The sequence below is a fragment of the Dunckerocampus dactyliophorus genome, chromosome 2 (genome assembly GCF_027744805.1).
Source record: "Dunckerocampus dactyliophorus isolate RoL2022-P2 chromosome 2, RoL_Ddac_1.1, whole genome shotgun sequence".
NCBI classification, from domain to species: Eukaryota; Metazoa; Chordata; class Actinopteri; order Syngnathiformes; family Syngnathidae; genus Dunckerocampus; species Dunckerocampus dactyliophorus.
This window is the reverse complement of record NC_072820.1, coordinates 51121364-51142298: the sequence shown is the minus strand read 5'-3', so window position 1 is coordinate 51142298 and position 20935 is coordinate 51121364. Positions and strand designations below refer to the sequence as shown.

Genomic DNA, 20935 nt, shown 5'->3' with positions numbered 1-20935 from the left:
GGTGTTTTTGATTAGAACTCAAGTTGTTAGAAATATTTGAGCAAAAAGTAAAAAAAAAAAAATCTTATGTTTTTATTGCAGTTTTTGTCCTCTCGGGACCTCAACGGGTCGTAAATGAAAGGGACCACCAGAGGGTTAAAGTGTCTCATGTACCTGTACTTCCCACTCGTGAATGATGATGTAAGATGATGGGTGTGGTCTTCAGCCTGGTGGCCAGCAGCTCAGCCACATTACTTGCCTGTTGCCATTCCACCAACTTCCAAGTCAGTTGCTCTGTATGGAAATAAATGTTGTGGCAACAGACGTGAAGCACTAGCCAATAAAACAAAGCAACTCACCCTTTGACTCCACCAGGTAGCAGATGGACCAATCCTAAAATATGTGTACAATAATAGACTCCAAGCCATTATTTGAAAAGAAACACATCAATTATTGAACTGCAATGAAGAAAAGAATTCGTGGTACACACACCACATCAAAAATGTCTGTCATCTTCTCACTACTCACATTGGAAATAGACAGCATGGTGGGGGGCGTCCTGCTTTAGGACCAAAACCCAAATAGAAGACACACACGTGCTAGAAAATGCTAGATACTGTATATTGACACACATTTGGACAAGCTGTGACACAATGGACAGTTGTCCAAATCAGACATGACCCTCAGACACTTACACTGAAACCAGTGGAAAGACACGCTTTTCACTTCAAGATCAACTCGAATGTCAGTGCAGTGCCCGATACACACGTGGCACAGGCGGACGAAGGATTGAACCAGCAAGAACCTTCAAGTTGAGAGATGACCACTCCACCATCAATGGAAATATGAGAACAGAAACATAGCAAAGAACTCAAACATGTCACTTTCTTCACACCCGTATCAGTCCAATACTGATACTTACCATGGTGTTGATACTTGTTATGAACGGCCAAGGCCGTGATACAGGAATCCAAAATGCAGAGTCGAATAAGTGAAACAGAAAAGGTCTTTAATACAAAAATGGATAACAAAAAGGTACCAAAAACAACACAAGAAGCAAAGTACAACAAAAATACATCCGGACCTAGTCGCGGGAAATAGTAACAAAAAACACTGCTAGCAAGGTGAGCTGAGCAGGGAAAAATACAGACAAGTAACGAAAAGAGCTGCTAACAAAAAAACTAGCAGAAGTACCAAAAAATACAGCTACTGCTGAAGACGTCAAGCAGGCAGGTAGGTAGGTAGGTAGGTAGGTAGGTAGGTAGGTAGGTAGGTAGGTAGGTAGGTAGGTAGGTAGGTACTTACAGGTGAGCCGAGCGAGGGTCAGAAAGCCAAAACACAATGCACAAGAACAGGGTGTAGCAAAGGGACAATCTGGCACTGGATATGAGTACGCACACAGCTTAAATAGAACAACTAATCAGGCACAGGTGAAGATGATCAGCTAATCAGGGTGCTCAGGAGTGTGCTGCAACAGAGAAACAGTAGAAGGCAGTACCGCAGCACACAATCCTGACAGATACTATCGATATTTGGATGGATCTGTCCTCCCCTACAGCGTGAAACACAGACAAAGATTGTGTGTTAAAGACACACCATTCACTTTAAGCTAAACTACTGTAGAATGTTAGCGCCTGATGTACAGTAGATACTGTATGTCGCAGGACGGCAGAGGATCCAACCAGTCACCTTCAGGTTGGGACTCTAGCAACTGAACCATGCCACCCCCAAATGGTAAACAATGGATATTTGTGAAAATAAACATACATAATATTGATCCTGCTGCACGGTGGTCTAGTGGTTAGCATGTTGGCCAACACAGTCACAGCCTGGAGTTGGGAAGACCTGGCTTGGAATCTCCTTCGGGCATTTCTGTGTGGAGTTTGCATGTTCTCCCCGTGTGTGTGTGGGTTTTCTCCGGGTACTCGGGTACTAAAAACATGCATGTTAGCTTCATTGGAGACTCTAAATGGTCCATAGGTATGAATGTGAGTGTTTGTCTATATGTGCCCTGCCATTGGCTGGACACCAGTCCAGGGTGTACCCTGCCTCTCGCCCAAAGTCAGCTGGGATAGGCTCCAGCATGCCCCCGCGACCCTAATGATGGATGGAATATTGATCCTTTTACACTGCTACCAGTCCGATACGGATACGGATACCGGCCACCCCCACAGCGTGAAACAAAGATAGTGTATGAAAGAGACACCATTCCATCCAGTCCAAGTTGAACTAGAATGTCGGTGCCTGATGCAGATGTGTGATGGGAGGATGGAGGATGGAGGATGGAACCAGAACCAGCAGACTGTGATCTACCTTCAGCCATCATCAGTATGGGTTCGTTTTTGTAGTCAAATGAACACAGCGGTTGGTGAGACTTGCATTTGTTAGGCTGGGAAATAAAAACGGACAAAGAAGTGGATCATGATGAATAAAGCAAAGGCAGGTGAAAGAAAAGCACACGTTTGGTTTTAATAGTGATAGACCATCTCAGAAATCATGTGACACGTGCTTCTCCTTAGCATTTTGAAACGGAGCATTATTTCAGCTTTTTTTTTCCATAGCCGTCCATTTTTTAATCTTCTGTCCCACTCCAGATAGCAGTCAGGCTGTTTGATTCCTGGAGGACAGAGTGTTTGCAGCCTGGAGTGGATTGCTGTGCTATGAATCTATAATGTAATCCCCAGCATGAGGAGACAGCCATCATTCAAACGTTACACTGCATTACCATTTGCAGCCGTCACATATGTTGAAACGCTCATGCATTCAAATCTGACAACTATATGAGAGTGTGTGTGTGTGTGTGTGTGTGTGTGTGTGCAAGCTGCATTAGCATAGCTACAGCACAAGCAAGGTGTGTGTGTGTATGAGTGTGCAAGCATTTGAATGTACGTGTGCATGTGTATGTTCTTTAGTGTGTGTGTGTGGCATTTCATATAGAGGAAGTGCATGTGGGGGTGGAGAATGTGGAAGTGAATTATGCCTTTTCAGAGGGGAGGGGTGCATATATGTATGCATGTATGTGGGGGATGGGCAGGCACACTGTATGTATGTTCACAAAGTGTGTGCGTGTGTGAGAGAGATTGAACATCTAAGCGCATGCATTTGAATGATACCTAAATGGGTGTAGGCAATAAACACTAATGTGCATGAACTGCTATTTTTCTGAGATGTGTGTGTGAGTGCATGTATAGTACACATATGTCACAGAGATATGTTCTGATGTAGACTACGCAGTAAATCCACATGGGAGAGTATTAGATTTGTATTTTATGTGCATTGTTGACCATCTGTTTAACTGCAGTTTGTGCGTGTGCGTGTGCGTGTGCATGTGTGTCAGGCACTAACATTCTCGTTTAGCTTGAGCTCAATGCTTTTTTGTTCATACACAACCTGCGTCTTTGTTTCACGCTGTAGGGGGTGGGCAGATCTGTTCCAATATGGATGATATCAATATTGGACACTGGACTTTTCCAGAAATATTATTGTTTACCATTTGGGGGCTCAATCCTCCACCCATGTGGAAGTATCTTTGGGCAAGGTACTGAACCCCTCCTGCCGCTGTGTCATCAGTAGGTAAATATTCTAATGGTGTCAAAGCACTTTGAGTACCTTGAAGATGGCTGGTTTGATCGTCTGTCCTCTCGTGACATGTCTGTGCCAGGCTAACTAACTAACTAACTAACATTCTAGTTTAGCGTGAACTAAATGGTTTCTCTTTCTTTGTTTCACGCTGTAGGGGGTGGGTGAATCCTTTTAAATATCCATGCTATTGATAGATTTCACTTCTCTTCTATGTTTATTTTCCCAAATATCCATTGTTTACCATTTGGGGGAGGCACGGCTCATGTGGTAGAGCGGTCATCTCTTAACATGAAGGTAGTCCCTGCTGAGCACCTACCCTGAAAGCAGTGGACAACCCTCAAGTGCGTGAGGACAGGTGTGGGATGTTTCGGAGAATCAGTGCAGTGGTGGGGCCTTGTGGCCGGTGCCCACTGTGAATGTGGAGACCCCCCACACAGACTGTTGACCACGTCTTGACCAGCTGCCGCCAAATGGCACCTTGGGCCTAATGAACCTGGTTGATGAGACGCTGGAATGGTTTGCTGCGACAGAGTTGAGGATCTGAAGACATACGCAAGAAGAAGAAGAACATGAAGGCTGCGGGTTGGATCCTCCGCCCCCCCGGGACCATGTGGAAGAGACCCCAAGTGGCTCCTGATGCTGTGTCATCCATCAGTCGATAAATGTGCTAACAGTGTCAAAGCGCTGTCAATACTTCAGTATCAGCAATACTTTGTCTTGTGCTTTATTCTGATGGGATTTTCTATGCTGGAGCCCGGTCCTGGCGGGGCGTGTGGTCCGGGCGGGGTCACGATAAAAGTGTCACAAGATTAAGATGTGACGTGAAAAAAAACATGTCTCGTGGGCACCAGGCCTGTAACGATAATCAAATAAATCAGGGGTCGGGAACCTTTTTGGCAAAGAGAGCCATGAAAGCCACATATTTTAAAATGTATTTCCGTGAGAGCCATATCATATTTTTTAACACCGAATACAACCAAATGTGTATATTTAAGAAAGACCAACAATTTTAGAATATAATAAGTCTCTGAATGTATTCTTTGTAATAATGTTGTTATATTGAAGCTAACCAATATTAAATAAATTACTTTATACCATTAATGCGACTTCTGGTGCTGCATGGTTTTGCGCCCTACTTCGTATCTTTCTTTCTTTTCCTCTTTCGTCAAAAGGGTTGTCTCTGCACAATTAGCTAGCTGACTATTTGATTAAAGGAGGGACGACCCCAATAATAATCAAGTTTTGGTGTCTGACACGGAAAACATGGGAAGGACAGCTGGTATTTGTGCTAGAACATCAAACGGATGGATTAAAATGCATTAGAAAGCATATTTTTAATGTTATTTTTACACTGTGATTTCTGTAATGTTTTACTTTAAAATGTCAGGAAAACAAATTCAAATAAACACATTTTATGGTGTTTAGAAATGTCTGAGAGCCAGATGCAGTCATCAAAAGAGCCACATCTGGCTCCCGAGCCGTAGGTTCCCTACCCCTGAAATAAATGAATCAAGACATGAACATGAAGTGGATAATCAATATGTTGCCGTGGCGGGAAGACAGTTCACCATGCCGCGTTTGTTCCATAGAACAACGGCACGAACGGAGTGAGTCCTTCTGTCACTCATACAGTCTCTTCGTCTGGGTGTGTGGAGGCGGGGCCGCTGCCATGCACACAAAGTGGTGAAGAGTGTAACGTAGTAGAAATGATATCAGTAGATTGCAATTTTTTTGTCATACAGCATATTTGTCAGCTTTTATTTTCTTAAAAGTAATGTCAAAGTCTTGTCTCGTTGTCTCTTGCATCGTCTTGTCTCCTAGGCTGAGTGTTTTGGGACATCCCTATAAAATACTACTGAAAACATTTCCTGGCAAACTTTGAGCTCTCAAACTGCAGTGTGGGGGCGCCACTGTACTTTCTTCAAAATCAGCTAGCAAAGTGCACAGCACGGTATGACATAATGTTACTATCATGTTACTTGACAGCACGCTTTAGCTGAGGAACACACGAAGCAGGGAAGACATAGTGTTGATGCTGAGACATATCACACAAACATGCAGAGACCACCATTAGCTGTGCTGGAGGAACCTGTTGGTGAGCCTGGGGGCACCAGGTACCAGACATACAGTACCGTATCTGCCACACGGGACCTAACAGCTGCACCTCAAGTAGCATGGAGGACCGTAAGCCAAGTAAAAAAAACAATGTGAACCATTGAACTATATAACAATATAATACAATTAACAGTCTCAACAAAATAATATAACGATTCCCTTTTGTTGTTGTTATTATCAACATTATTGTTTCAACAAAATGAACCTGCAATTTAAAATATCTGGAACGGAAACTGGATTGACAGCGGCGCTCTTATTTTGGTAAAATATGTGCTTTCCGCATCCGTTAAGGCTAGCTCCTTACGCGTGCTAGCCTGATGTGAAAGCTTTTGTACGAGTGGTGGGTAAAGAAGTACAGGAGCTTCCAGCGCATCGCGGCACCCTCAGCAGGAAGAAGCCGCAGTGTAGCAGCTTGGAAGCCGGACTGCCTGCACTCTCTTGTCTCATCGCTTACTGAGGGGGGGGGGGAACTTTTGAAGTGAGTTTTCGTGTTGACAATTTGGTGGTTATCAGAGAAGCGCGTAGACGTGAATGTGTTTGGGGTGACTGGAGCGTGAGAGCCAGCGTGGAGAGGAGCCTTCCAACTTTGTAAGCCTGCTTTTGGCTTCACAAGAGCGGCGTTTGCTTCCCGAAGAGGTTCGTGGATGTTTCTCCTTGTGTTCGCTCGGGGACTTCAAACTTTGTAAAAAAACAACTATTAATTAATGAAATCAAGGTTTACTTTGTGAAAGATAAAACGACGAGAAAGAAGAGCGGGGACAAGTGGATGTTCAAGGGACCATGGATGTGACAGTTTACACGCCTCCTCCTCAGCCTCTGGCCGCGTCAGACCACACCAGACTGGGGCAGCTCTCTTACCCTGACCCGGCCTTCGGGACCAACAAGGTAGGGGACACAAACGACCAGAGACCTTCTTGTGTTACTCATTGTCTGCATGATGAAAGTCACCTTTGTGTTCCCCCCACGTTAATTAACCGTGGTGGTATTCATCTGTCTTGCCCTGCCAATTAAATGGTAATTAATTGCTTTATTGGGCTGGATTCAATTAAGGCAGATACTCTTCCCCTGCCATTGGTGATGGACTTTGATTTCAGGGTAAACAAGCCCCACAATATGTTGCTTTAGAAATCTTCGTCATGCTTCTTTCTTTGCGGCCACTTTGTTAACTCGTCTCTGACCACAATGACCACAGGCCTTTCTCCATCCAGAGGTCCTAGGTCATGAGAGCAGGGTTCCTCCGCATGTATGGAAAGGGATTTGATACATTTCCAGGGCTGGAAAAGTATGGCTAAGTATTCATGTTTCCAAGACTTTTACCACTGTTCGGTTTTCTAAAAGATGAAATGATGAGTAACTAAAAACAGAAATGGATGGATGTGTTTCTCAGGTGCTTGCTAGGGCAGCTAAGATGTTGTAAGATTGACAGGTGGTCTGCTGTCACCCTCCTCCCAGGCTTTGTGTGAGCTCCATTACCGAGGTGGAAATGACAGACATGAAAACAAACCGGTACTTCTATCATTTATTTGCATAAGGTTGTTTGGATTCATTGAGTGATTAGTCACAACTGGACTCTTCAGGTGTGCCCTGCCATTGGCTGGCGACCAGTCCAGGGTGTACCCCGCCTCTCATCCAGATCTAGCTGGGATAGGCTCCAGCACACCCCGCAACCTTAATGAGGATAAGTGGCATAGAAAATGGGATAATTGATTGATAGATGGACTGTTCAGGTTGTCTTAGGAGATATTTCACCTCTTCATCGGTCCATGCCCAATGACTAGGTGGGACAACACTCCTGTGAATAGGAAGGACAGTCCTAGTCTGTGACAAAGACAACAGGTCTGCTTCCATGGGTGACTAAGGAAATAAGAACTATTCACCTTTGAGAGGCTGACATCAGATGATATGGCATCCCAGTAGTTGTCAATCAAGTGGATCATTGATTGATTGTTGAAGCCCAGTCCACATTCTTCTGTTATTTTGTTGTCTTATTCTCCAAAAGTAATTCCACGTTGTCATAAGTCCAGAGCAGCCATGGAACACGGAAGACATGCACTCTTTCTTCTTCTACAGTTTGGTGTGTCACATGCTTCCAGCTGTGCCCCACATAGGTGTAGGAGGTCCTTTTCACCCCAGTCATGCGTTCCTGTCTGGATGCAACTATTTATTACTAATCCGGCACAGTGTGGACGCACATTTTTTTCAACCCGTCCCCACAAAAAAATCTCAGGAGCGTTCCCAATCCTTAGGCTGGAATGTTGAAGTGTGACTTTGATGTGTAGGAACGCCACTGACAGGCTTCCGTGTGTCTGTACTTTGTCACTTGATGCTGACACACACATAATTCACCTCAGCAGTGGAACTACTGGTCACATCCACTCATACTTTCTTGATACGATGAACGATGCGCTCGCTCTTCTGAAGACGTAGCATCGTCTTTGAAATTTACGTGGTCATCCTTTATCGCACGCCACTCTGGGATCCGAGAACCTGCAGTGAGTTGCAAGGTTTTTCTTCCACTGCTGGCTTCACAATAAAGTCCAAGTATAAAGTGAATGGTGAGGCTTCTATGCTATAAATACGTATGCTTCTCGGAGTGGACTTGTGGGGTTTGGAGAGCCTGTTGGCGTGTTATTGTATGGACCATTGATGCTTGAGTGGGATGCAGCGGCTTTACATTCACCTGTGACCTCCAGATGTGCTAAACAGCATGTCACGTTGTTGCAGTTTGGGTGTAATATGCTAGCTAGTCATGCATTGGTGTCAAACATGGCAACCTGCTGCCTTTATTGTGAAATGATGACGTGATTGCTCACAGCCGTGCAGTTGTCACCGAGTGTTTGGCTCAGGAAAGGTAGAGATGGAAGATTGAGAGGCTGTGGATGGAGAGCTAGCAGTGTGGCTGGGGGGTAGGGGATGGAGAGAGAGAGAGGGTTGTTGGGGGTAGGGATGTTGCAGATGAGTGTGCTTGTAGTGGGGGTGGGGCCACTAAGGTTTGTACTATATTTCTCTCTGTGTGTCTTTTGATTCATGGCTCTGTCGGTCTGACGGACCAGATCACGTTACCGTGAGAGCCAGAGACGACAGGAAGAAAAGGGAAGGAGGGGCGTGTCCTCCAGATCTGTTCATGTAAAGCTGCAACGCCACGTTTTTTCCACTTGACTTGAGTGGAGAAAATCCTCAGCACAATTCCAAGATCCCACCAATAAGTACAACATTGTGGACGTGATGATGAAGCTGATGCTGCACCAAACTTATCGTCTAAATGCTTTGGACATGGAACACATTTTGCTTTGCCAGGTGCCATGCACGCAAAGTCTGTGCAATGTCCCACTAATACTAATAATAATACTACTACTAATAATAACAATAACATAATAATGTCCCACTAATGTGCAGACAAGACAATCATCCCCCATCAGCGATGTTGGCTGTGTTTTAATCATTAAACACTGGAGAGCACAGGTGTCAAACTCTTTTTATTTTAATATTATTTTAAAAATATTTGCGTGTATTTGTAAATTATCGTATTTTAATTTTTAAAAAGGTGAAAATATTATTACTTATTATAATATTATTACCACCTCTTGTCAGCTGGGATAGGCTCCAGCATACCCGTGACCCTAGTGAGGATAAGCGGCATAGAAGATGGGTGGAGGGATATTATTTAAAAAAATCTTTGTATGTATGTATTTGTGATGATAAATTCTATTTTGTGAAAACTTTTGCTTTAGCTACACTATGATTTGTATTATTTTTCACATTATTGTAAAAATAATTTGTTTATATTGATTTTTGTACTTATTTGAATATATAAATATTTAAATATAGGAAATATTTATATAAGTTAAAAAAATGTTTTAAAAATCATGGTGTCAATTTGGACAGAAAAGCTCTTGTTTTTTTGTTGTCAGATCCAATTTAAAATGAATTTTACCAATGATTGCTCATTGAACAATGAATCTCCTCATTCATGATTGTGTGATGATGTCGTAGGTGTTGTGTATGCTGACATGTTGGCCTGGCGCCTTCACGTCTTCCAGTGTGGCTTCGTTGGTAAAAGCCATTGAAATGTGCCATCACGTCACAAGGACAGAGATACCAGATGAATATGTTTCACTGTGACAGGTGGCCCTCTGAGGGGAACCATTTAGTTTCTTCCCACTGGAAAGTGAGTAGGCCTGAGGTAGTACAATTCACAATTCAACCAAAAATCCTCCAAAGTTGCACAAAACTTCCAGCACCGCCATGCATGATGTTGCACGAGACATCAGCGTCTCACAGTTTGGTTTGGCCACAACAGAAGAACCAGTCCCGCTCACGTGCGAGTCATGAACGAGAGTCGCTCAAATCTTAAAGTGAGATTTGATTTGATTGAATTCAGCCAGCTAAATTAAAACAGTTAACATGTCTTTAATTGCACAAATGTCATTCTAAGTGCATCCGTATCGATGTCCTATATATGATATTACTATATATAGATATATACAATATATATGTATATGATATTACTATAAATATTATACCTGTGGAAAAATCAGCAGACCTGCTCCTTGCCGCAAATCAACTCTCTTTTCCCCTTCCTTGCCGAAGACTTGAGTTTCACCGACTCACGGGTACTCAACGAAGACTCGAATCTCATTGACTCACGTGTACTCGACAAAGACTTGAGGTTCACTGACTCACGGGTGCTCGATGAAGAATTGAGTTTGACTGAATCACGGGTACTTGACAAAGACTCAGTCCAATCCAATCCAATCCAATCCACTTTATTTATATAACACGTTTCATAAGCACTGTTTCCAAAGTGACTAGTAAAAGCATAAATAATAAGAAATAAAAGTACCACACTAAAAACTAATACATCAAATAACAATGACAATACTTAAAACATTAGCATATTGAAAACAAAAAGTAAAACAATAAAAGCAATAAATAGAAGAAATGGGTAAAAACTAAATAAATCAAATAAACGTCACGGGTGCTGGATTAGATATGGTCATACCAGAGAACAATAGTGAGTCAATTTTGCTTTGTTCGGTATTTCTCTCCGCTTTATGTTGTATATTTTTAATGTGGGATATTTTCATTCACCCTGTCATTGTCTATTTGTGTTTGCCCACAAGTATCCTTTCTGCTCTCACCTAATAACTTTCTTTTACTTTGACTTTGGTTCAGGGATAGTCTGTTTTTATCAATTATTATTATGGAACAATCTGACTTTTTTATTCGTACATTATAGCGATCTAATTTATCTTATGATGTATTGTGTAAAACTAACACATGAATAACATCAAATTAAAAGCACAAAATGAATGGTGACCCACCATCCACCAGTTCAAGTGTTTCCCGAGAGATGATGACATGGCTGTTTGACGTGTGTGCTAAAAGGCAGTGTGCTAGCATGAATTAACTTGAGACAAATGTGCACATTAGCACTCAATAAGTCATCAAACTTACCTTTATGCATTCCCACATAGTATCAGCATTTGACACCACATATGAGGTGAAAGAAAAATGGTACAAATACACTAGTAGTCTATCTGTGCGGCATGAGATAAAGTTAGCACACCCACAATGGACATGCGTCAAGTGAGACGGATGTAACAGAGAGAATCCGGCCACTTTTCACAATAAAACATAAAAAAATGAAATAATGGAAATTATTTTTTCTTTCTGTGCGGCCCGGTACCGGGCCGTGGCCCGGGGGTTGGGGACCACTGCTGTAAAATACTAGCTTTAGGTCTTTTGGGATTGTACAGATGTCATTTATAGAAAGGTTGAACAGTTTTGGTTCCAGTATAGACCCCTGGGGTACACCGCACCATATATCTAAGCTTGCAGGTGTATGCTGGCCTAGCAATATCATGAACAGACGGTTTGAACCTGTAAGCCCGAATATGTTGATGATGGAACATTGACGATGCTGGAGGGAATCTGGAAGAAAAATGTCATCTTTGAAATTGAAAGCAAGCATTCACAATTGTTTACTGAAGCATGCAGCATGACCTGCCTTTTGCCCCTTGCAGATAAACTAAAGACTGTGGCTCCAGTACGTAAGACACGATAGGATAGGATAGGATTAGATAGGATTGGAATAGATAGGGTAGGGTAGGGCAGGATAGGATAGGATAGGATAGGATAGGAGCAATTTCCTGTCTTTTCTACGTGTGTGAAGGGGCAACTTTTGTTCTGCTTCTCTGGACATTGTTTGAAGTTCCCATGATGGATGGGAGTTCTTAGAATCCTTGGAAGGACACACTTAGATGATCAGAGGGTTTTCAACCAGAGATTAGCATCTTCTCACAACTAGCACTGGATTACCTGGGCTGTGTCTGCTTCACACACACGTACACGCACCATATTTCTTTGCAGACAGGGTAACAATGATTTTCTTATAAGCATTTCATCTTCCTGTGTGTGTGTGTGTGTGTGTGTGTGTGTGTGTGTGTGTGTGTGTGTGTGTGGGAAATCTTTTTTCTGGAATACACTTCGGTGAGTTTGACGTAAAAAGAGGCATAAAACCATAAAAAGTGTTTTTCTCATGCAGCACAGTGGAGTAGTGGTTAACACGGCTCACTCCCCCCCTCCAAACCCTCCTGCTAGCTTGATGTTGACGTTCTTCTTCGATTTCAGATCAACATTTGCAATAAAAGTGACTGTAATGATTATTACATTTGGTCCCGCTCCAGAACCCATTTGCCATTGTTCACCTGCGACGGAAGCTAACAAGCTAAGTGCACAAGCCAGGTTGAAGCCCTCAATGTACAGCACACACGCTTTAAACCCTTTTTAACGATAAAATGTTTAGGTACTCACCACACAGCCAGGAGATGGGGAAGACCTGGGTTCCATTCTCCCTTGGGCATTTCTGTGTGGAGTTTGCATGTTCTCCCCATGTGTGGGGGGGTTTTCTGGGTTGTCCGGTTTCCTCCCACATTCCAAAAACATGCATGTTAGCTTCATTGGAGACTCTAAATTGTCCATAGGTATGAATGTGAGTGTGTACAGTATGTGCCCCGCCATGTACCCTGCCTCTTGCCCAAAGTCAGCTGGGATAGGCTCCAGCATATCCCTGCAACCCTAGTGGGGAGTAGCAGCATAGATTGTGGATGGCTGGAGGTACTCACCACCAATGGTTGATGGTCTGAGTCACAGCCCCAGTCTAGCCTTTAGCCCTGTTGTGGGGCCACCTCCAACTGCCTCTGTGGGATTTGTTTATTTTGATCCAAAAATATAGTTTATTTTGAGTTAATCTAATATAAATATATTAAAAATAAAGTACAAATTAACAATACAATAAAAAACATCTGCAAATATTGTGAAAAATAATAAAATGGGCCTGGAGTGTGACATACATTTTACCTGCATTATCACGTATTTATGCATCATGAGGGTGAATGACATGTTTCTGCAGAAACAACAGCCTATTTTCTGAGAATTTTTAGGAACTCATTCAATCCCATCCATTTTTCAAAGATAGTCCCTTCAGCAGCAGCCATTTTAGAGCATTTGGACTGATCTTTCAGGGCACACAGATTATTTTGTTGTACGGTTATAGAAACATGGAACCTACCAAAACAAACATTACACTCCCGTCTTTCATCGCCAAAAAAGTTTGTTTCTACCTTTTTTGCGCTCTTTGGTAATCAGCAGAAGAAGATATTTTTTAGCTACTGTAATTTTTGTGTTTCAATTTTCCCACACTAAAATGTGAACCTTGGTAAAAATTCAGCTCATTTACAGCGTCCACTAATCCTTTCCTCTTTTATGGGACTGGAAAACAATCACACCGTTTGTAGCCCCTCATTGGAGGGTGGGATACAATTACATATAAGATGGCCTGGCGCTGTCAGCGTACTGTACTGTATACTGGGGATACTAGAGTACACTCAGTATGCTGAGTATGCTGAGTATTGGAGTATACTGAGGGATGGCAAGTAGCCAGAGTACAAAGAGGATTACGCATTCTGCTATGAAAACTGACAGCTTTTGTCTGTAAATCTACATAATGTACCTGGTTGTGTTTTTGAAACTAACAATTTTAGACAGATGCCATGTGTGCTCTGCTGGTGGTGTGTGTCATAGTCCTGTACAGTAATCCCTCTGTTATTGCGGTTAGTCGGTCCCAGACCCGGCCGGCATAAGAGAATTAGGACTACTTATTTATAAGTGGAATATTTTGGTGGTTGGGGCATAGAACACCTTTTAACCACCTTGTAAATGTGCTTTTTAACATTAGTAGAGCCCTCTAAACACAAAATAACACCCTAGTCATCTTTACACGCCTACCACCCAAAATATGGAAACCATAGTAAGAGAAAATAAGACATAATATAGCCTCACACACGCTAGCATTGGGACAGTTCCTTAATTAAAGGTTAAAGGGATGAAGGTGAGGTTCATGGCTGGTGACTTCCGGGAGGAAGATGGCGCCGGTGTGTCTGGCTCGCCTCTTCCCTCAGCTCACTGTGATCGGTTTTATTGTTATTTTTTCATTTGTTGTGAGGACCATCGACTCTGCTGGTGTATAACCACCAGGAACTACTTGAAATCCAGGACATTGTAGCCGCTTGTGTGAAACAACAGCAATGGGGGCCAAATAAACCGCGTCCTTCATACCTATCTGACGTACCAGAGTTTCTGCTTCAGGCAGAGCCGTCGCTTCCCAGGAAACGTAGACGCCAGGGGGCACGAGGTGGAAGACTGGTGAAGCTCAAAGCTTGGCTGGCGCTTTCTCACCTCTGTTGGGGCCTGGCGGGTGCCCATCGTTGGGCGGCGTGCTGAGCGTTGTGCGCTACACCCTCGCCGCCCTCCTGAGGCTTCAGGAGGCGTGAACCCCGGCAACCTCCGGCCGCTGAACCGGGCAGCTTCGGCGGCTCTTAAGGTTTCAATGAAGTGTGCACTGGTGAATACGAGGTCAGTTTCAAATAAGATTTTATCCTCCAGGACCTCTTTAAAGAGCATTCTTTGGATTTATTATTCGTCACTGAGACCTGGATTCATGCCGGTGAGTCCGCTTCCTTCTCTGAGCTGTTGCCTCCCGATTGTACCTTCATTAACACGCCAAGAACTACTGGCCGTGGAGGTGGCATCGCTACTATTTTAAAAGATTCAAGAGAGTTTTATTGTCATGTGCATGGTAAAACAGCAGTAATACCATGCAATGAAAATCTTATTCTGTTCATTCTCCCAAGAAAAGAAAGAAAACACAAGAAAGAATAAGAACATAAGAAACATAAACATATATACCAATAAATTATTGTATTGTTGTATTGTATGTACTTTATTTATCCCACAGCGGGGAAATTTACTTGTTACGTTATTAAATTAAGCAGCAACAAAAAGAAGAGACATTCATACAAATAAATATACAAATAAATAAGTAATAAATAAATAAAGTGCTATGAGTGTGTGTTGCGTGCGGCGTGTGTGAGTGCTTCGTTGAGAAGCCTGATGGCCTGTGGGTAAAAGCTGTTTGCCAGCCTTGTGGTCCTGGACTTCAAACTCCTGTAGCGTCTGCCTGACGGTAGGAGTGTGAATAATGAGTGTTGTGGATGTGTGCTGTCCTTGATGAGGTTGTGTGTTCTTCGTAGGACTCTAGATTTATAAATGTCTTGCAGTGAGGGGAGGGCTGCCCCAACAATGTTCTGTGAGGTCTTGATCACCCGCTGGAGTGCCTTCCTATCACGTGTTGTACAGTTACCGTACCAAACAGTGATGGAGGCGGTAAGGACACTTTCCATAGTGCATCTGTAGAAGCAACTCAGGATTGTGGTGGACATGCCAAATTTCCTCAGTCATCTCAGGAAGTACAGTCTCCTTTGGGACTTCTTCAGAATTTGTTGGGTGTTGTGATACCAGGTGAGGTCCTCGCTGATGTGTGTGCCAAGGAACTTGAAGGTTTTCACCCTCCTCAGTCTCATCAATAAACAGGGGTCTATGCGGCTCCTTTTCCCTTGTTCTTGGGTCGATGATCATCTCTTTAGTCTTATCTGTATTGAGAAGGAGATTGTTATCACGACACCAAGCTATGAGGTCCGCCACCTCTCTTCTGTATGATGTTTCAACACCACCAGTGATCAGTCCGATGACTGTAGTGTCATCCGCAAATTTAATGATGCTGGTGTTGTTCTGGGAGGCCACGCAATCGTAGGTGAAGAGCGTGTAGAGGAGTGGACTCAGCACACACCCCTGTGGGGTCCCAGTGCTCACAATTCTTGAGCTGGATGTGCGATTGTGGACTCTGACTGACTGGGGCCTGCCTGTGAGAAAGTTAAACACCCAGTTACAGAGGGAGGGAGACAGGCCAAGTGTGAGGAGCTTATCTGTGAGTTTGTGGGGGCAGACTGTATTAAAAGCAGAGCTATAGTCTATAAATAGCATTCTGACATGTGTCCTGGCCCTGTAGGTGAGAAAGGGCTGTGTGGATGGCAGTGTTGACTGCATCATCAGTGGACCGCTTCTGGCGATATGCAAACTGTAGAGGGTCCACAGTTGCCGCCGGGATGCTCTTTTTGATGTGGGTCATGACTATTCTTTCAAAGCACTTCATAACAATAGGAGTGAGTGCTATAGGGCGATAGTCATTCAAGCAGGTCACGTTGCTCTTCTTGGGTACGGGCACTATGGTGGTGGACTTAAAGCAGGTGGGTACAGATGCTTGTGCAAGCGACAGGTTAAAAATGTCAGCAAGCACATCAGCTAGCTCTGATGAGCAAACCCGAAGTGCACGTCCTGAGATGTTGTCTGGGCCTGCTGCTTTTCGTGGGTTTGTTTTGTGCAGAACCCTGCGCACATCAGCTGATGTCACCATGAGAGGTGAGTCCTGTGTGCTCCCCAAGTCCAGCCACCCTCTCTGCTCATCAGGAGTTTGGGTGTCAAAGCGGGCATAGGACTCATTCAGCTCATCTGGAAGTGTGGTTTGGCTGGACGTGGCTACGCTACTCCGCTGTCGATAGTCTGTGATGTGCTGGAGCCCCGCCCACATGCGCTGAGGGTCTGAGGTGGAATAGTAGCCCTCCAGCTTCTGTCTGTACTGTCTTTTGGCCTCCCGTATGGACCTCCTCAGGTCATATCTGGCCTTTTTGTAGTCATCAGCGGTGCCCATGACAAATGCAGTCGAACGAGCACGTAGCTTAACCCTTACATCACAGTTCATCCACTGTTTTTGGTTAGGGTATTTTCTGTAATACTTGGTGGTGCTAACAGTCTCTATGCATGTGCTAATGTAGCCAGTAACAGCAGAAGCATATTCATCCAAATCAACAGTACAATCTTCCCTCCCCGCTGCAGTTTTAAACACATCCCAGTTTGTGCAGCCAAAGCAGTCCTGAAGTACTTGATCAGTTTCTTCATTCCACACTTTAACTGCTGTACTTACAGGGGGAGCTTGTTTAAGAAGTTGTCTGTATGTTGGATAAAGGAATATAGAGATGTGGTCAGCCTTTCCAAAGTGGGGTCTTGGAACAGCCTTCAAAGCACCTTTCATGTTGCTGTAGACTTGGTCCAGGATGTTATTTTCCCTTGTGGGAAAGCTCACATGCTGGTAATATTTGGGGAGGACAGTCCTGAGGTTACAGTGGTTGAAATCGCCAGATATAATGAATACAGCGTCTGGGTGTTTGGTCTCGTGTTTATCGATGACGTCATGCAGGAGGCCTAGTGCATTAGCAGTGTTAGCTCGTGGTGGGATGTAAACAGCAGTTAAATACACAGCGCTAAACTCACGAGGCAAATAAAAAGGTCTGCATTTCACCATCAGCAGCTCAATGTCCTGCGAGCAGTGCTTTTCCATCGTCTGTACGTCTGTGCACCACCGTTTGTTTACGTAAACACAGACGCCGCCACCTCTGTGTTTACCAGACGCTAAAGTCCGATCTCCCCGGTAAGCAGCAAATGTTTCCAACTGGATCGCCGAGTCCGGTATATCCTCCGTCAGCCAGGTTCCTGTGAAGGTGAGCACACAGCATTCCCGGATCTCCTGTTGAGCTGTAATCCTTGCTCTTAGTTCGTCCATCTTGTTTTCGAGGGAGCGGACGTTGGCTAGTAGCAGGCTTGGTAGCGGTGGCCTAGTCGCTCTAGCTTTTAGCCTAGCATGCAGGCCGGCCCGCTTGCCTCGTTTACGCCTCGGATGCTTTGCTCGCCGGGTATTCAGCTCACCGGGCCCGCAGGCTGCTGCGTTCTCCCGGCGCAGAAGAAAGGCAAAGTCTGAGAGGCTAAATGAAAGTTCATGGTGAACCCTGCCGATGTTCAAAAGTGTCTCTCTGTTGTAATGTACTGCGTGAGTGTGTTGAATGTCCAAAATGAACAATAAAATAGCAAAAAATAGAAAAAAGCGGGAGAGTGTCACAGAGACGTCTGCCACGGAGGGCGCCATCTTTGATCTTGAAAAACGTCCTTACACCATAAGCCATCGTCCATGGTGTCTTTTTCCTCTTTTGAGGTGAGCTGCTTCGAACTGCGACAAACTGAGCCGCTGTTGTGCGCGGTCATTTACAGACCACCCAAACACAACAATGATTTTATCCGGGATTTTATTGCTGCAATGTTGGTAAAGTTTGACAGAATGTTAATTGTGGGTGATTTTAATATTCATGTCCTTCTACGCCTATGGCGAAAGACTTCCTAGAGTTGGTGGAGGCTTTTAATTTAGTACAAAATGTTCCAGGAGCTACACAAATATACTTTAGACTTTATTGTCTCATGTACTGGCTGTTGATAATGTCTCTGTAGGGGATGCAGTGTTCTCTGACCACAGTCCGGTCATGTTTGACTTTGATTTGCACTGCAGTGCTACCCTGCCTGCTCCTGCTCGCCTTGGCCGTTTCATCAAGCCTCACGGCCTCTGCCTTTGCCTCTCTGTTCGCCACTGCATCTCGGGTTGCAATGACTCCAGACGCTGCTCTTGACACTGAGAAGCTAATGAACTGCTTTACTTCTACCTGTGCTGACATCCTGGACAGCCTAGCCCCGCGTAAAGCCATGCTCTAAAACCAAACAGGAAGTGTGGCTCAACGATGTCACACGTGAAGCACACCGTGAATGCCGAAAGGCCGAGTGCAGGTGGAAGAAAGATGGTTTGCAAGGTTCCTTCGAAACCCTCAAAGTCAGTTGGAGGCGATACCAGAACATAGTGAAGGCTGAGAAAACAAAATACCTCTCAGATGTGATATCAAAAAATATGAACAACCCACGTGTTCTTTTTAAAAGTATTGATTCTGTTTTAAACCCCAGTCCATCCACAACACTGGAAGTGTCAGCTGACACTTGTGAACATTTCCTGCACTTTTTTAATAATAAGGTTGCGTCTATACGAGCCAATATATCACCCCCCTCTTTTAATTTGTCTACAGTGACACAGTGCTCTTAAGTTTTTGATCAGTTTGAACCCTTTATTACCAAGGTAGTTGATGGTCTTAAGCCTTCTTGCTCTCCCATTGACCCTGTCCCCCCTCGCTTTTTTAGGGAGGTGTGGGCAACTATGTTTGTCATATCATCAACAGCAGCCTGTACTCTGGTATTGTCCCTTCCTGCTGTTGAACCTTTGCTTAAAAAAACAGGTGTTGATCCTTCAATTTGATCAAATTATCGGCCCATTTCTAAACTACCTTTTATCTCAAAGATTTTAGAAAGAAGTGTTCTTGCACAGATGCAGCCTTTTCTAGATGAAAATGGGCTTTTAGACACCTTCCAGTCAGGTTACACGGCCTTTCATAGCACTGAGTCTGCACTTTTAAAGGTTTTTAATGACCGATCCTGGGGAGTCAGCCATCTTAGTGCTTTTAGACCTGACTGCTGCCTTCGGCACAGTGGACCACACTATTCTTTTATCTCGCTTGGAAAACTGTGTGGGTTTCAGGGGGACTGCCCTTGAGTGGTTTAGGTCTTACTTGTCAGGGAGATGCCTTACTGTGGGACTTGGTGACTCCACCTCATCTACTGCCCCCCTGGACTGTGGAGTCCCCCAGGGATCAATCCTGGGGCCCATCCTATGTGCTCTCTACCTAATCCCACTTAGTTCTGTTTTTAGAAAGCATGGCATCTCCTATGACTTTTATGCAGATGACTGCCAGATCTATTTACCAATTACAAGAAATGACCATGCCCCCCTGACACCCCTTCTTGAGTGTTTTAGTGACGTCAAGGTCTGGTTGGCTCAACATTTTTTAAAGCTCAATGAGGGGAAGACAGAAGTTATCATCCTTAATAATAATGACCCCCACTTGGACTTGGGCCCCATCAAGAACCAAGTCAGTCCCACTGCCACCAGCCTTGGCGTCATCATTGATAGTGATTTTAAACTTAATAAACAAATCAATGCCATTGTAAAATCCTGTTTTTATCATCTTAGGCTTTTATCCAAAGTCAAATCATTTTTATCATTGCAACATTTTGAACAAGCCATGCACGCTTTTATTTCGTCACGTCTGGACTACTGTAATGGGCTTTACTCTGGAGTAAGCCATAAATTACTCTCTGGCTTCTAGTTAGTCCAGAACTCTGCAGCACGGCTTTTAACAGCAACCAAAAAGAGGGAGCATATTACCCCAATTTTTGCCTCCCTGCACTGGTTGCCTGTGCGTTTTAGGATTGATTTGAAGATTGTATTGTTTGTTTTTAAGGCTTTGAATGGGCTGGCCCCTCAGTACATCTCGGACCTCATCCAAATCTACACTACAGCGCCACATTGAGGTCCGAAGGCCAGCTCCAACTGATGGTGCCTAAGACCAGACTTAAGACCGAGGAGACCGGGCCTTTTCCATAGTCGGACCAAAGCTGTGGAACACTCTCCCCCCTCATGTAAAAACAGCCCCCACAATTGTAAGCTTTAAGTCTCATACAAAAACCCACTTTTATTCTCTGGCTTTTAACTCGGCGTGAGTCGTGTGGTCCTCTGTGTCTTTTATTCTTTTTTAGTTTTAATTGTTTTATTTATTTAATTTTTTGAAAATTTGATTTACTTATTTATTTTTTACCTACTTCTTTGATTTATTGCTTTTATTGCTTTTACTTCTTGTTTAAATATTTTACTGTTGTGCGTTTCTTTGTTTCTATTTGATCTTTGACTTTCTACTATACTAATGTTTTACTTTGGCTTATTAGTTCTGTTTTTTCTAGTCTGTGCAGCACAGTGTTTACAAAACGTGCTATATAAATAAAGTGGATTGGATGAATTACTTTGTTTCTTTCCAGCTATTGTCTCATCAGTGTAACATTACTACCACCTAGTGACCAGTGGGGGGGAATCTCTGGCCACCAC

General features: G+C 43.8%; 1 protein-coding gene across 8 annotated transcripts in view; it reads left to right on the top strand.

Annotated features, from left to right (window-relative positions):
• Positions 1 to 5997: 5997 nt before the first annotated feature.
• The window catches only part of tox (thymocyte selection-associated high mobility group box), a 71509-nt gene continuing 56571 nt past the window's right edge, over positions 5998 to 20935 (top strand). For 6 of the 8 annotated variants that reach the window (XM_054768369.1, XM_054768372.1, XM_054768366.1 and 3 more), the window contains exon 1: positions 5998 to 6561. In XM_054768369.1, coding sequence (XP_054624344.1) covers positions 6457 to 6561 — 105 coding nt within the window. In that variant the 5' untranslated portion in view covers positions 5998 to 6456. The remainder of the gene's footprint in view (positions 6562 to 20935) is intronic. The other 2 variants (XM_054768364.1, XM_054768363.1) reach the window with 2 other exon arrangements.